Source organism: Salvia splendens, chromosome 15 (genome assembly GCF_004379255.2).
Source record: "Salvia splendens isolate huo1 chromosome 15, SspV2, whole genome shotgun sequence".
Classification (NCBI taxonomy): domain Eukaryota; kingdom Viridiplantae; phylum Streptophyta; class Magnoliopsida; order Lamiales; family Lamiaceae; genus Salvia; species Salvia splendens.
In genome coordinates, this window is record NC_056046.1 from 5,158,326 (window position 1) to 5,175,177 (window position 16,852).

At 36.1% G+C, this 16,852-nt stretch overlaps 3 protein-coding genes across 8 annotated transcripts; all 3 read right to left on the minus strand.

The window, feature by feature from the left end:
• Nucleotides 1–146: 146 nt before the first annotated feature.
• LOC121769131 (protein NSP-INTERACTING KINASE 1-like) lies at nt 147–4,415 on the minus strand. Of its 2 annotated transcripts, none has more exons than XM_042165830.1 (11): nt 3,126–4,415; nt 2,890–3,022; nt 2,712–2,783; nt 2,459–2,602; nt 2,305–2,376; nt 2,159–2,218; nt 1,968–2,068; nt 1,742–1,891; nt 1,313–1,654; nt 864–1,243; nt 147–737 (listed from the first exon to the last, which is right to left on the minus strand). In XM_042165830.1, the coding sequence occupies exons 1-11, from the start codon at nt 3,229–3,231 to the stop codon at nt 417–419; spliced, it is 1,881 nt and encodes a 626-aa protein (XP_042021764.1). In that variant the 5' UTR covers nt 3,232–4,415; the 3' UTR covers nt 147–416. The 2 variants fall into 2 exon arrangements, with proteins under 2 accessions (XP_042021764.1, XP_042021765.1); XM_042165831.1 differs by having other exon boundaries at nt 1,742–1,888; nt 3,126–4,406.
• Nucleotides 4,416–9,810: 5,395 nt separating this feature from the next.
• On the minus strand, nt 9,811–12,043 carry LOC121768856 (pentatricopeptide repeat-containing protein At5g15980, mitochondrial-like). The gene has a single exon (XM_042165443.1). It carries the CDS (start codon nt 11,941–11,943, stop codon nt 9,991–9,993), a length of 1,953 nt encoding a protein of 650 aa, XP_042021377.1. The 5' UTR covers nt 11,944–12,043; the 3' UTR covers nt 9,811–9,990.
• A 745-nt stretch (nt 12,044–12,788) lies between these two features.
• On the minus strand, nt 12,789–16,273 carry LOC121769027 (stress-induced protein KIN2-like). Of its 5 annotated transcripts, none has more exons than XM_042165678.1 (4): nt 13,971–14,187; nt 13,305–13,344; nt 13,147–13,215; nt 12,789–13,054 (listed from the first exon to the last, which is right to left on the minus strand). In XM_042165678.1, exons 1-4 carry the CDS (start codon nt 14,039–14,041, stop codon nt 12,980–12,982), a joined length of 255 nt encoding a protein of 84 aa, XP_042021612.1. In that variant the 5' UTR covers nt 14,042–14,187; the 3' UTR covers nt 12,789–12,979. The 5 variants fall into 5 exon arrangements, 2 of the variants coding, with proteins under 2 accessions (XP_042021612.1, XP_042021611.1); XM_042165677.1 differs by having other exon boundaries at nt 13,305–13,362; XR_006043462.1 differs by lacking the exon at nt 12,789–13,054 and having other exon boundaries at nt 13,181–13,215; nt 13,971–16,273.
• Nucleotides 16,274–16,852: the final 579 nt, after the last annotated feature.

Sequence of the window (16,852 nt, forward strand, 5' to 3'; positions counted from 1 at the left end):
GTTATCACAAGATTTTTTAGAAGTACTCACTAATTTAACATTATTTTGGTATGCTGTGAATTTTATAAACAACAAATTTCAATTAATCTACATTCTTTATTGATTTATCGTTTTCTTTTGAAGTGAACATAATATGACATAGAAAATACTAAAACAAATGGTTTATATTACTTCCACAAATATAACAAAAAGAAAAGAAAGGAAACATCAAAATACTCTCATGCATAAGAGAAAAACAAAAGCTACCCTATACAGTAAATGAGGAAACATCAAAGCATTTCTGCATCTTACATTTTTGCTAGGCTATTTTCAAACATAAAGAAAACTTGGCTTTCAAATTTAGTAGCCTTTTTTTAATCTCTGTGTGAACTTCCCCTTTGAGAAGTTTGATGATCAAAACCACAAGCAGTTGTTTCTCATCTTGGACCAGAGAGCTCTATAGCCTGTGCAAGCAACGATGAATCATCGGTCAGGTCCGAATATCTCTCTGACGACGACAGCTCCTGTGTCTTGAACTTGTGTGACTCTACTCTCTGAGATGCCTCCCATCTCTCCGCTAGTCCATCGCCTTCAAGCATACGAACAACCTCCGACATCTTAGGCCTCAGCCCTGGAAGATATTGAGTGCACAGCAATGCCACTTTCACTATCTCCTCTAGCTCGATTCTATCGTAGTTGTTCTTGAGATCTTTGTCGACTAGATCTTCGAGCTTCTTGTCTTGGTGAAGATTCTTGACCTGAGATCATTCATGGTTACAATGTTTAAGACTTTCTTAACAAGATTTGAGATGCAGTATAGTGTTTTTCTTTTTCTTTTTTCTTTCTTTTTTTCTTCTACTTGAATGTAGTATAGTTTGGCTTACCCAATCAAGAACAGCTCCCTTCTGATTAGCTGATTTGCCAAACTGTAGTGCTCTTTGTCCAGTGATGAGTTCAAGGAGAAGGATTCCGAATCCAAAGACGTCGGTCTTCTCAGAGGACTGGCCCGTGGAGAGGTACTCGGGGGCTATGTGGCCGACTGTGCCACGGACAGCAGTCGTGACGTGAGAGTCCTGATGGTCTAAAAGCTTTGCCAACCCGAAATCACCCACCACTGCTTCACAGTAGTCGTCGAGGAGTATGTTTGCTGCCTTGACATCTCTGTGGATTATCTTCGGGTCACATTGCTCGTGGAGGTACAGCAGCCCCCTTGCAGCTCCTAGGGCGATCCGCTTCCTCGTGCTCCAGTCTAGGACCGGCTTGGCTGCTCAGTTTATCAAGTGCCATTAGCATACATGATCGATCGATCAATCAAGCATGATTTTTTTTTTACCTTTGAGGCGTGAAGCAACGCTGCCATTCGACATGTAGGGGTAGACCAGGAGTTTTTCGGTTTCTGTCATGCAAAAGCCATACAATCGGAGGAGGTTGCGATGGACAGCTAGGCTGATCATCTCGACTTCTGTTTGGAACTGTCTCTCCCCGCCTGCTGTGCTTCCGTCTTTGAGGCGCTTCACAGCCACAGCAGTGCCATCTTGGAGATAGCCCTTGTAGACATTGCCAAAGCCGCCTTTTCCTAGGATGTTCTTGCTGCTGAAGTTGTTCGTTGCGAGCTGCAGCTGCCTGAAGTGGAACCTCCTCAGGTTCCCGAGTGAGACTTCCTCGTGCTCACGATCTGAGATAATTGACACGGTACGTATAGATCAATTCAAGGTCTCAACCAGCCTAGCCTGCTTTTGAAGATGAGAACTAGGGTTCATACCATTAACATCGAAGAACCTTTGCTGCTTACGCTTCTGTCTCCTCCAGAAAAATAGCCCGAATCCAGCAGCAAGCAGACAGATGGCTGCCACGCTCGTCCCAATCGCAAGGGAAAGCTTGCGATATTTCGATTTGGCAGAGGTAAGAGCTGCTGAGACAACAACGTAAGGATAAACAAACATATATACACATATGCAAGATTTGAACATAGGAATTTTGCATCATACTTTGTGTAGTGTTTAAGGTCATGGACATCGGCATCAATGCTACGCCGCCTGCACACTGAGGTTCGAAGCCTCTGTTACATATCAAGGGGTTCCCAATGACACTGCCATCACAACAAGACAATGCATACACTCTAAGTTCCACTTCTTGCAACATAAGCAGACACAAAAGATTGAAACAGCATATATCTTACTTGAACGTCTTTGAAGGGAAACGAGGCACAGGGCCGCTCAAGTTGTTGTAAGACAAGTCCCTGAAATCAACACACAACAACATCAAAAACACATTCTTCACAGAAATGGAGCAGCAAATGGAAGAAGGAAAAGGGATTTTATTTACGCTAATGAAAGCTGAGTCAAATTGGTAAGTGACATTGGAATCTCTCCAAAGAGACTGTTGTTGTTGAGCCTCCTGATATAGATAGCAACACACACACCATTAGACCTCAAAACATTTTATCATTTTTCCTAAGAATTCAAAGCTCGATCCTCACATGTACTGAAGAGTTTTCAAGAGGCCTAAAGAGGGAGGAATGCTGCCCCTAAACAGATTATTCGAAAGATCAAGCGTTTGAAGCCTCAACAGCCTCCCAAGCTCGGATGGAATCGGTCCCGTTATGTTATTGTTCTGCAACAATCTACAATACAACAACCCATCCAACAAAAATCAAATACCTTGCACACAATTATAATCAAGAAAATGTGCCAAACATCAATATCAATCTCAAACATTCATTATGCACTCACATTATCTGAAGATTAGTCAAGTTCCCAATGCTAGGAGACAGAGTGCCAGATAAATTCTGACTAGGACTCCCTCTGCACCAAACAACAACCTATTAATCAAATTAACCCAAAAAAGAAAGAAACAATTTTTTCTTAAACCCTCCAATTTTTTGAGAAATCTACAATCAGAAATTCTTACAAGCCAATCACAAGATTCTGAGAGGAACAAGTGACCATAGTCCAGCTACATGGATCAACAGCATCACCATCCCAATTATCAAGAACCCCATGAGGATCCCTCAAAGCAGCTTTAATCCCCATCAAAGCTTGCACTACACAAACCACAGAAATTAAATTAAACACACTAGTTGAAGGTACAACACCCTTAAAGCAAGCATTAAGACACCATTTTTAATCACTGGGACACCTTATTACCTTCAAAGTTTACACCTTTTGCGGAAAGCAAACCGTTTGCAGAGCTCCAAAAGCAAAGGAACACGACGGCCCAAACCGCTACCTCACTCTTTCTTGGCGTTTCCATTGGAAAATAGACAAAAAGGGAATGCTATAAAACCTGTTTACTGCAAATGGGGAAGGATATGAGGTTCAGCAATGGCTGAGGTTGTGATAATATGAATTCTTGGAAGGAGATTCATTTTCTGGCAGTCCAAGAAAGAAAGTTGCTCAGTCTTTTGTGTTGTATAAAGGAAACTAGCATGCTGTCACGGGTCAGGTGCTTCTCAAGGAAAATAATAATTTACTTCAAAAAAAGATGGGATGAATATTACAATAACATCATCTAAACTTTAGGTGTTTAACAAAATCTTTGTCAAGATTTCAAATTTTTAGTGGGTTAATCAAGACAAAAAATAATAAATTAATTAATAAATAATGCCCAGACAAAATAAATCCAAGTATCTACATGGGCCATCGATTCACTAGGTAGACATATTATTTCATGGGAAATAGTGGATTTGGGGGTAAGTACAAGATAATCTTGTCATTATCTCTGTAAACTTTATGTAATGGTATTACAATTTTTTTCACTTTGGGAATTACAATTTTTTTGAACAGTTATGGCGAAGGACAGAGGGGGAATCCAACATTCCCTGAGTTTGGCCATTCAATAAAATCCCAAAATTTAATAGAAATTTAATGAGGAATGTGAGAATCTCAATAAAGTAGCTTAGAGATTGATAGTGGTTTTGGTCACCTTCCCATTACCATTATCCAATAATTTCGTTTTTGCAAAGACTAAAAAAAGACCAACACTTTTTCTTTGGCTTCTGTACTTGATGCATTTCTTCATCATTATTTTCGTGGTGAGAAAAACAAATGCAACATAAAAATTAACCCTAGATTATTATTAGAAATTACTTTATTAAGTTGCTAACAGAATTTAGTTTTGGGTGCTGAATATATGCCATATATTGCGAATGAAATAACTTATTTTTCCGAGGTAACTAAAATGTTTTCTGCATAACAAGAAAAGCTCAAGCCCAAAAATGACGTGCAAAAGTTTGTAAAAAGTGTATAATCAGGCAACATAAAACAAGATATCAAACTGAAACAAGGACTGAACACCCTTAAATTAACGAGTAAAGAAAATCACCCAATTCAAACAATAAAGTTGAGAAGATAACGCTACAGAATAAGCAAGAGAACAACAAAGAAAATGTTCATAGTTAGTTGTAAACATAAATCTAAAATTACAAATATCTTTTTACTCTATTTAAGTTTAAATAAGATCAAGAGTCTCAAAGTATTCGGTAAATAAAACTCGAGATTTGGCTCTACTCCATGATATGCACACCGAGCATGATAAATTTTGGTTCGGTTCGGTTGAACTAGATTTCCCACCCCTCGATATCAAACTCAAATAAGGATGATTTGTGTGATGACTCGAGTTATAGGTGTATGAGTAAAAAAGAGAGAGGGGTAGTTCGAAAAATAAAGCAGTGGAGCTCCACGCCTGAGTGTATCTTTTTAGAAAAATGATGAGAAATTTGGATTAGATTGAGCCCATTTGGAGAGCGTGACATTAGTTCTATGATTATAGGAGACAAACATGTTTCTTCTCCTCTTTATTTTATAGTCATCTTTATTTCTGCCTTTTTCTTTTCTCTTACAAAAAGATTACTCATCACTTCCATTATATCTGCACATGGGTCACCCCAACTGATGATGAAGAGAAACAACAAGACAGAATCTTTATTTTCATTTCTGCATTGTACAAGATTCATCGAGCACCTATGTCCACTCCCACTAAATTCATCTCTATTTACCATTTTATTTTATTATAATTACTTCACATATTTTTATTTTAAATTGTGAATTTTAATGTTTGCTGGGGAATGATCTAGTGGTAAAATGAATATGTATTATGCTATTGTCTTGTGTGATTTGCATACTATTGTATTAAGTGGACGCATAAACAAAAAAACGATTGCTAATTCTCATGATATTAATTATTAAAGACTCGGGAATTAATAAGTGTAGCTCTGTATATTAGTATATAGACCAAGTTTGGTAATATTAATTTACTCTCAAAAGAGAAAGAGAAAGAGAAATAAAGAAATCAAGTAAAGTAGTTTCCTCTTTTTCTTTTTCTTTTTCCTTATTACTTTTTCCTTTTAATTTTATCATCACGAAGAAGAGAGAAAATAGAAAAGCAAACGACCCCATTTAAAGAATGCACGATTCTGTTTTAAGCTTTTGGCGACAAACACGATCCTTGAATTGGGGTATAGCTAATTTAACATAAATTTTAACCTATGTGAGGTGTGTTTGTAATTTAATGTGCTAACTATATATTGACATAATAATATCTCTTACGAAATTAAATCCTAACTTGGCATTATTTTCTAATTATTACATTTGGCCATAATTGTTAGCTATTTTCATGCATGTCTTTGAGTAGGTTAGTTATGTTCATGCTTTTAATTGTTAGCATTTCGTTAGTGGGATTTGATTTATTTTTTCTTCTTATTATTATAATAGGATAGGATTTATACTTCTTATTTTTTATACTTTGTGCTAATTGTAGTGCAAAAGCACACATTATCAAATCGAATTATAGGGGTGGAAATCATCCAACTCTCAAAATTGAAATTTATAAAAATAAGTCTTCTTTACACACAAAAATGTTGACCACTTGACTATTTCTCTCAAGAGATGAAGAAAAAGTTAAGAGCATAAAAATGTGAAAATGCATCAAAAATGACCCAAAAAATATCTTTCAAGTTGTGGGGCCTTTGCTTGAATGGCAAAAGATTGATTATTACTAGAAATAAGACAAACACACTAGTATTATTCGTTTAATAACAAATGAAAGGAGCCCAAACCATACCCTAATCGACATAAGGCACCATAGCAATTGAATTTTATTCTTTCATATATTAGTGGAAGCAAAGATAATGTCCTAAAAGGAAAATATTCTGGTCCATAAAAGGTTTAAGTACAATAATTAAAAGTTGTGATTTTTTTTTAAAAAAATAAGAAAATCCTAAGACAAACATATGGGTCATATATGTCCGATCATAATGTAAGAGAAAAAATTGACCAAACAAGGAGAAAGAGAGAAAGCTTTAAATGTGTAAATGACAAAAATATCCATTCAGATTAGAGGTGATGTGTGAAACACAGCTGGGTAAAATTGTCTCTTTCTTCTTTGGATACCAAAACACAATATTTATATACTACATATTTTTGAGGGAATGATGCTTTGGGACCGTTTGCCTCCAAACTGATCAATCCAAACAATATGCTCAAAAATTTCTAATCTCTTTCCACTATATTCACACTTCTTTCTCGTTTACAAATTTCAAATAGTTTGGATTTTTTTGCTATTATAATTTTTACTTTTTACTCTATTTTATTCCTTTTGTAGCCAAATCAAGTGTATATATCAATGAGATGGAAATCCTCAAAAGCTGGAATATTATTGGTAATTTAAAATTTATAGCCCACAAAATTTTGAAGCATTGCAATAACGAAAATAACAAGTCAAAGCAACGTGATAGACACAAACAAAAGAAATGGTCCTACGTTATCCCTTATGGATGATTCAAATTATAGTAATTACTCACAATCTACCTACGAAAATCAATAATTAATTTTAAGGGTTAAATAACAAAATTGCAAATATAGTAGTAGTGGTCTATTTACAAGACACATATATGCACATAGTAGGGGTGCGTCATAATGCTAATTTTTTTTAAAAATTGCTAACTTGCTAACTCATCAATGTAGTGCATTAAAAAGGTCAATACGATCACATTAAAATGTCAACACATATTTGTGCTGACATTTAAATATTAATGTCAACACAATGTATTAAAATATGAACTTAAGTTTATATTGACATTTCAGCATCATCGTGTTGACTTTTTTAATACATTACATTGACGAGTTAGCAAGTTAGCAATTTAAGAAAAGTTAGCAACGAATCACACCCCACATGTAATTACGAAGAATTTTTTAATTAGTAGTATTAGTATTCATAAGAAAAGTATGAAGTGGTTGTGTTTGAAGTGATAGTTCACCAAATGTGGATATAGATAATTATGTTTTTTGTTTTGCCTCGGCCTTAAATCTCTCAGTCACTGAGTCACAGAGCTTAAAAGTAGCACTTATACTAATAATTACTCTAATTTACAGCTCAAAGAGATAAAATATTTATGTGAACATTAGACATAATTATATGATGGAGTCCAATCATCAAGTCTCCCAATGTAACCTTAAACCTAATCAAATTACTTTAGTTTTGAGAAAACTATTACTAGTATTGAACCGTTGAATTAATTATGGCATGTCGTCTAGAGGAAAGAGCTAAGCACGAATCCAATGATAATTGATGATTAATAATTTAATATACACACTAATTAAACACTCAGCATAATTAGAAATGGAATTAACATTATTAATTTGTAAGATAGGTGAGGTGATGCTTACATACTCTCAAATAGCCCCCTAAATTTGTGAATATAGTAGACTATCATGTTTCGGCTAGTTTATGATAGTTATGTATCTAGTTGTTGTTTTTGTTATTAAATTAAAAATATACCTTGCCTTTAATTCTTATTTAGGGAAAAGAGAGAATATCATGTTATTTTTTATATGGACTAAAATAACCTCAACAATATATCTACACAAATAGAGAGTATAAAAGATAAAGGGCAATGTTGTGCTTTCATCTCACTATCTACGTACAGTTTCCAATGTTGCAAATATAACCCATCAAAATTGTGAATTAAATTTCTAGGCTTAAACATAGCGGGTTTTTTCAGGCCATAAAATAACACAGATGATTTACTAAGACTAACATGCGTACCAAGCACACAATTAAAACCATATAAAAGCTCCGAAATTTCTCTAACATAGCTACCAATCGATCGAAAATTTTCAATCACATATTACGATAAATCGACCATATAAGAGCTAGTAGTAGTATTAATGTAAAGAATAAAGTTATGCGGCCACATTATGGCCAGCCATAAATTAATTAAATAACAAAAAAAATTGATTTTTTTTAAAATTTTTGGTTTAATACTACTTGATTTTACTTTTATATCATGTTCATTATATGTTCCTCAACATGTTAGTGTTGCTCTTTCGTAGTTTTTGCTCAACTTATTACTACTGTCATTTCTTGATTGTTGCTCAACGTATACAGTGATTCGTGATATTAATGTGTTTTACGTAAAGGAATTCAAAGATAAGTATCAACTCACAAGTCCATTCACACACATATAAGTTTATATCGGTAATTCTAATTTTTTTATACATGTAAATGGACTAAATTAACTCTTTATGGCCGGCCACATTATGGCCATTTAGCATCACTCTAATGTAAAGTTGTGGTCCCTTAGTGAGTGAGAGATGAAGTAGTACTCCCGGTTTAATAGGTACTAATGATCACAGCTTGATTGCATTTTGTCATGCTACCTCATTTTCATGTACTGATCAGTAACAAACATAAGAGAATGTGTCAAACACAAACCTCCAATTCCAAATACAGAGCTGCTGGCTTCTTCTGCAATAGAAATATGGGTTTAAATGCATATGTACATGCACTACTATATAATATAAATAAAATGTGGTGTCACCATCATCGCGTTTTGCTGAAGGAAGTGTCACATTTTTACAATTGTTTGTGTATGGTGATGGTGCTTGCATATCCCATCTTGGTCCATGGCGACAATAAGGCCAGTTGTGACACTGCCTTAAAACAACAACAATGAAATGTCATTTTCTTCCATTTTATCATTTTCCACACCTTAACTTTCAAATATAATGTATACCCACTATGTTTGTGAGATGCTTCGAAATTTCAATTCCAAACCTTGGACCTTGTCCCTGCTTAATTACCCTCAATTTTTACACTACTTTCTTCTAATTTTTCATATGATTTTGAAACTATAGAGCTACAACTTTGAATCCTTATGACAACGGAGGACAACAATGTATATAATGAATTTTAAAATCTTTTCATAATTGTGAATTTAAATAATCTGCTTGTGGGCTGTTTTTTTGCAACTGAGTCTAGAAACCAAATCATAAAGTATATTGAACTATCTAATTTTGGATATAATTTATACTAACAAGAACTCTGAATTTCATATCTCAATGTTCAATTGTAACTTGGGAGGGGAGACAAAGAGGCCATCCAAATAAACAATTAAATAGCCGAATATCCCAATTGTTGATGTGGTGTGTCTGTATGTGTGGCTAATAGAGTTTGAAATACTATAGTGTCAATTGAAGTGAGGTTGGACAAAGACAATGTGCATCTATCAAACTGGACTATATATGGAACTGGAAAATATCTTACATCTTGAGAATCTCTTACATATGGAGTAATTTATCTATTAATAATTTCTGGCAAGTTTTATAAAGCTTATGGACTGGCAGAATAAAACCTGGGCTTTTCATTTGGGCCAGGCCCATCTATCTTTATTTTCAGAAGCACTCAAAACAAGTCGAGAGTTTAAGACATCTTGGTTCTTGTATGCTTGCGAAAAATACAAAATTTCGAACTTACAAACCGATACTTCATCTTATGACAATGTCCAAACAAAACCTATACAGTATTGATGCACATTCATGAAAGAAGGCAGAGTGAAAAAACAAAATTCCAAGGGGAGAAAATCCAGTCTATTACATTATTGATCAGTTCATATCAAGATTCAGCAAATCCTCCGATATTGAATAAATTGGCAAACATTTTAAAAGCATGAAGACCTCCCACTCCCCTTCCCTACTAACAGTGTACCAAAAACAAAACTATCACATCTAAACACTACACCCAAACATCCGTAGCCTTCTTCTTGGCTGCACCCGACATTTTAGAAGAGAACAAATCCAAAACATCAGCATGATCTTTAACATATCCTGGGCAAGTTGCAAGGAAGTCGTGTGCCTTAGACTGTCTTCCAGCTGAAAGATACGCCTCAAACAACCAAAGGAAAAAAGGAATCGCTGGAGATCTCTTCGACGTCATGCCCTGTGTAAATGTAACAGCTTCTTCAGTAGTTCCTTTCTTGGCAAGGTACGGGATGAAGGAGTCCACATCGGCAGGGTAGCCTTGGTTCTTCATCATACGCATAACATCAAGAGCTTCTTCGAAATGTTTTCTGGCTAATAGCCTCCTTGTTAGTGTTTTGTACAACGTGTGCCTTGGCCTTAAGAATTTCTCATTGACCATCTTCTTAACAAACTTGTATGCCCCCAATGGTCTGTTCTGCTGACAGTATGCGCCAACCAACAAGTCTATAGGGCGACCGCTACAAGAGGAGGCACCTAGTTTCTTCACCATCTTTTCAACGCTAATAGATGCTCCATCCAGATTCTGCTCCTCGCAGAATCCTTTAACTAAAGATATCCAAGGTGAATAATCAAAGGAAGCCATCATCTTATCCACAAACTCCAGTGCCTTTCCTGTGTCTCCATACTTACTGAGCTTAAACGCAATCTTACGTTGCACATCACTAGAAGGGACATAGCCAGCCTCCGTCAACTCTGCCAATATGCTATTGCACTCATTCATCCTCCCCACACTAATCAAAGATTTGACAAGTGCCTCGACGATATTATCAGTAAACACATTTCCACTAGCCTTGAAGACCTCAACAACTTTCCGAAATGAGTCCATATCTAGTTCTTCGCTAGCAACTATTTTCTTCAAAAGCAAAGTACAGTCCTCAACAGACGGCTTATTCACACCATTCGCAGCAAATTCGAACAAATTCACAGCATCCTCTATCATTTTCTTCTTAAGAAACTGCTTACAGACACTAACATAGGTCTCCCTCGCCATCTCATGCCCTTCACTTCTCATTTCATCAATGAACCTCCAAAATTTCTGACTGTGGTCTTCTTCACCCAACACTCTAGCTAGCGCATTATACGAATGCTCATCATGCTTAAACACACCGCTATCCTCAATCCACCTAAAGAAAATCAAAGCTTTATTTGGATCGCCTCCAAGCATCCCCAGCACCCCCTTGACCAGATCACTCGAGAACTCCACATCCAATTCTTTCAACTCTTTCTCAACATCATCTCCCCAAACTTGTTCCCTAATGATCTCGCCAACCCTAACACAGTCACTTACACCAGAATCTCCTCCGGCCACATCCTTGCTCTTGCGGTCACCGAAACGCGTAGCATACACAACCTTTAACTTCTCAACCTCATCAATAGCCCCATCTTTCATAAACCTCTCAGAAATTCTATCAAATGCGCCACTCTTAACACCGTACCCCTTCCTTTTCATAACATTAATCAATTCCCAAGTTTCCTTCACAAATCCATTACCCCCTAAGATCCCAATCATCATATTAAACGAATTACAGCTCAAAATCTCTCTCTGGCTATCCGAAACCCAATTAAAAATCCGCTTAGCAACATCAGGGTTAATATTGGGAGTTTTTAACACTTCTAAAATCAAATCATGCGACACAACAATATTCTTAGCATCTAAATCGGACTTAATCGCGTCACTTGAAATTTCAGGTTTAGAGAAAATTTCGATTAGAGCAGCTTGATCGGCCCTTGGTTTGGGAAGCTCAACGGCAGGGTCCGTGGATGAGGAGAAATGGCGAGTTAGTGAGAAGGGAATCGGGATCGGCTGAGGTGCAGGATGGTGGAGGAGTGAGGAAGTGAAGGAGCGGAAATGGTGTACCTGAGAAATGTGAGACGCGGATGGAGTGTGGCAGCGGAGGAGAAGAAGGCGGAGGCATTGGCTCCTCATTGTATCGGATTGATCTCGAGCTGTTGTCTTCTTCAATGGAAGAGAGAGAGAGAGAGAGAGAGAGAGAGAGAGAGAGAGAGAGTTGGGGGCTTTAGATACTGTTCAGATTAGGGTTTTAGAGAGAGTGATGGAATTTCGATTTTTCTAATATTTTTAAAATTGGTTTAATCATGTGATTAGTTTAAGATAAAATTATACCTATTATTTAAATATTTAACGTGTTTATTATTAAATTAATATTTAACTTGTGGCAAATATTTTCAAATTCGATTAGGTTCAATTAAGTTCGTGATTTAATTTGAATTTCAATCTCTGAATATTATTAACAAATGTATTAATTTTAAATTTATTGAAATTTAGGTAGATTTCATTTTGCATTCCAATTATGTCAACTTGAGTTCGTACAATATCTTTTATTTTTCAAAATTATAACTACATAGTGTAACTTTGACGATGTGTTAAATCCTTTATAAGGAGCCTTGTAATAAAAAAAGTTACTGGAACTTGATGGGGAGTTTAGTTGGCGATGATCTCATATGATCATATAATTTAGATTAACCATGCATATTTGATCTAATTAGCTACCTTGTATCTTCATAGATAATTAATTAATCAAGTAATTGTTAATTATTTTCTGACATGTAAGTACTTGATGAATTTAATACCGCATATGAAAATAAAGTATATACAACTGTTACCGATTTCGAATACAAATAATATTCACAGAAGAAATGTTATACTCCTTAACAAATAATATTAAGTTGGATAGTTTTTTCTCTCATATACACTAAACATTTGATTAAGTTGATAATCACTCAAACCTGACAGTCCTTAATCATAATTAATATTTAGAAAACTGTATTGTATTTTTACTAGAAAACTATGCAGTGGGTGGAACAATACACAGATTAAAAATAATATTTTATTACATCAAAAGTAAAAGGGAAACATACATATAAAAATGTACTACTAAAACAATGAAGTCATGAACCCAACTTCAAACAAAGGTAAAAAAAATACATGGAAGGTTTGGTTCTCATTTGTTAGAGTTGACAGCATCCTTGACAGCATCAACAGCACCTTGTGCCTTAGCCTGCATCTGCTGTCCAGCCTATATATATCATGGAAAAAACAAAAGATAAACAACATTTATAATTTATTATAATTAATTAATGAACAAAGTAAGAGATGTGATCTGATTACATTTTGAGCTGATTCCTTCGCAGACTGTGCTGCATTGCTAGCCGTGTCCATCAGCTGGCTGCCCTTTTCCTGCATTTCCACAATCATTCAACCACAACTCTTAGAGTTTATTAGGCAGTGATTTAGTTTCTAACACAACGCGTGCGTCATTAGTGTACCTGCGCTTGGCCCTTTGCCACTCCAGCGTGGTAGCTTGCACTGTTGGAGTTATCCATTCTGATTGGTTATTAAACACAATTGAGAGAGAAGAATGTGTGTGTGAAAACTTGTATTGGGAGATATGTTAAGATTGGCAATTTATAGAATCTGAGGGGCTGTTTGATTGGCTATTCAGAGGGGAGGAGGAATGATGTATGCTGATCCACAAAGATAGGAGGAGTTTCTATCTTCCATTATGTTGTCTCAACATCCTCTATTTTGAGAAGGATGCTCTGTTTATTTTACTTTTTTATTCAAAAATTGGGCATCTATTCCAACAAAGCTCCATCTTAATCCCACCTATAAATGAAGCTAAGGCCAACAGGCCAGCAACTCTAGCAGCAAACAAACAACATTTCTGCAAAACCACAAATTTCTTGATACACCATTATGTTCTTCATAATTATTATCAATTTGCAAGAAATCAAACTTTTCAAACAAATATAATAGGAAATGCATTTTCAACCAAATAGATTATGTCCATAACTCAAACTATTATCATACATTCAAGTCAAATATCATACCAAACATTTTGTATGATAGAATATAGACACCAATTTTCTCATGAAATATTTTGTAATAGCCATGTTAATGATCCAATCAGCTAAAATTTCTTCTGAGCATACCTGATTGCGTAGAACCAGTGGCGTTGACTGGGGCGCTCGAGACTAGTTGTTGATATAAACAGACATTTCATCCAAATTATAACTTGGCTTGCTGAAACTTTTGGTATACGGACTTCGAAACCAAAGCTCTGTCAGTAAGAGTGCTCCAAAACACGTCTAACTTGGTTCCATCATCTGCATATGAAGCACTAATACTTTTGAATATTTTGAGTGTCACCATCAGTCTCCTCTTATACATTTCGTCTAGCAATGCAGAAGCAGAAACGGCATCCCCAACTCTTAAGTGTGCATAAGCCAGGCTCGAGTAGATCACAGTATCTCCTAAAATCCCCCTTGTTTGCATAGCTCCAAATACTCTTTGTGCACAATCAATTCTTTCTTTCTTACACAATCTTCGTATCATTGCTCGATACACACTGATGTCGACACAAATACCCCCCTGCACTAGCTCATCAAGCAACGCCAGAATAGCCTCATCATCATTTCTGTTGCAGTAGAAATCCACAAGCCATGTATATGTGCAATAACTTGGGGATAATCCAGCCCTAATCATATCAAATAACATCTCTTTAGCACTGTTTATCTCCTTCGATTTACAGTACCCATGAATCAATGCCTTGTACGTAAACTGATCAGGCCTCAGCCCCGCCTCCAACATCCTATTTCTAAACTTCAAAGAAGATCTCATATCACCTATCTTGCAATAAGCATTAATCAACGTGTTACAAGTCACAACATCAGGTTCAATTTTTCTATCACCCATCTCATTCAATATTTTATTTGCATCCCCCATCCGGCCATCTTCGCATAACTTCCGCAGAAGTGCATTATAGGTAACTACGCCAGGATACAACCCGTTGGCCTCCATTTCACCGCGCAACTGCAATGCTTTGCCAATATCACCATCTCTGCAATAACCATCAATCAAGGTAGTATATGTGACATGGTTAGGCGCGGCACCTTTAATCTCCTTAAACAGCCTCAAAGCCTCCCTCATTCGGCCTTCTCTGCAATAACTATAAATAAGTGAATTGTAAGTTACAATATCCGGACACACTCCTCCTCTTTCCATCCTATCTTGAACACATAACATCTCATAATGCATACCCTTTTTGCAGTACAACGAAATCAATGTATTATACGTGAAAATATCAGGCACTACATTGTTCGACTCCATTTCAATCAACAACTCCTCAGCCTTCTCTGCATCCTTCGACTTACAACAAGCATGGATCAACACATTATAAACAAGTAAATTCGGATGAACCCCAACTTTAACCATCTTATTATACACTTTCCACACCAAATTAGTCAGCCCCTCTTTCACCAACGAATTCAAAAGCACAGTACAAGCATGTAGATGTGGCTTATATCCGCATATCCTCATATGCTCAAAAACATGAACCGCCTCTGAGCTCATCTTCGAATCAGCATAAAATATCACCAACCAGCTCAAAACACGAGCATTTACATCAGGATCGCTGCAACTATTCACAAGAGCATTTAAAACAGTCGGAGACGATAAAAAATCTCTTCTTGCGATCTTTTCGACCAAATTTTGAGCAGCCCTAAAATGGTTTTGTTTCGTGAGAGTACAAATCATGGTCCAAGAAGATTGCAGCGAATGCTTATACTGTGGGATTGTTTCCACCCATTTGAAGAATGACCATGAAACTAAGAACCCATTTGCAGAAAATTCAGATAATACTTGGTTTATAACAGATGATGTCAAGCTTGAACCAATCTTTGGTTTCAAGAGTTTATCCCAATAGCCCTTAACTACGATTGCACATACGGTTTTAACTAGTAGGCTCTCACACCTTGCAAAATGTAAGCATTCCATCGAAAATCAAGATTTTCCGGGAAGCCAATTGATCTTCTGTATTGGTATACTTCATAAAATTCGCATAATTGGTGGATAGTTTGACTTACCAGCGATAGAAAATTGGTGCGAACTGGAACACGAAACGTTTCCCTCGAGCGTCTTCAATGTGTTTGATGAAATACTTGTGTGAAGAAGATTCAAGATCAGCGAAGAAGAAGTTGAGCTGGTGAGCAAATACGATTAGGGCTTCTTGATGTTGTTGAGCTGAGGCAGGAAGAGGGCGGCGAGCACAAATCCACAGAGGCAGTGGCGAGGAGCAATAGTGCTGGCGCGAGTGAACAACGGAGACAGCGCCAATTTTGTTGATGCTGAGTCTGCTAAGAATAAGGGAGGGAACGGGGGTTGTGGATCAGTGGCAGATTGGGTACGGTTGAACCCCAAAACTATGAATAGCCTAGCGGTAGAAAACTCAATTTTTCATTTATAATTTTGTTTTAATTACTGCGCTTTTTCTTCTATTCAGTTTACACTTTACATAGTATGATATTTGTTTTACTTTTGTTACAAATGATTGGGTATAATAGTTTAATATGTATGATTATAGTAATTTACTATTTATACTCTCATTTATGTATGGTTAGTTATAAACATTATTTCTGGTTTCTAATTATGCATAAATTTGAAATTATATGCATTTTATTTTAATATATTAAAAACTCTTTCTAAACTAAAATAAATCCCCTATTAGTGTTATATATCTTTAAATCTCCATTTTAAATAATAAAAAGATTTTAAGTAATTTTTTATTGCACTCTTAATTTAAATTTTCTGGATCCGCCGCTACTTGGGATGGTTGATGATCGGTGAGTTTCGCCACAAACTTTGAGAAGAAGGAATTACAGCAACAAGCAACAGAAATTGAGAGTGAGTCAGAAGGCCAATTAGAAATCTGTTTGTTCTATTTAAGTCTGTCTTAGTTTGTAATGATTGAGTGGGCCGGATTTAGTATAATGTTGGGCTTTTAGAAAATGTACGTCAGTTTCCTTATGATTTTATT

Bases quoted from the DNA above. Each gene is read 5' to 3' on its own strand.
- LOC121769131 (XM_042165830.1), bottom strand. From the start codon at position 3,231: ATGGAAACGCCAAGAAAGAGTGAGGTAGCGGTTTGGGCCGTCGTGTTC. The intron at 3,023-3,125 runs GTAATAAGGTGT...TGGTTTGTGTAG, and splicing joins AAAAGGTGTAAACTTTGAAG to TGCAAGCTTTGATGGGGATT. The intron at 1,655-1,741 runs GTATGAACCCTA...CAATTATCTCAG, and splicing joins AAGGTTCTTCGATGTTAATG to ATCGTGAGCACGAGGAAGTC.
- LOC121768856 (XM_042165443.1), bottom strand. From the start codon at position 11,943: ATGAGGAGCCAATGCCTCCGCCTTCTTCTCCTCCGCTGCCACACTCCA.
- LOC121769027 (XM_042165677.1), bottom strand. From the start codon at position 14,041: ATGAAATGTCTGTTTATATCAACAACTAGTCTCGAGCGCCCCAGTCAA. The intron at 13,363-13,970 runs GTATGCTCAGAA...ATAACCAATCAG, and splicing joins CACTGGTTCTACGCAATCAG to AATGGATAACTCCAACAGTG. The intron at 13,216-13,304 runs GTACACTAATGA...GTGGAAATGCAG, and splicing joins TGGCAAAGGGCCAAGCGCAG to GAAAAGGGCAGCCAGCTGAT.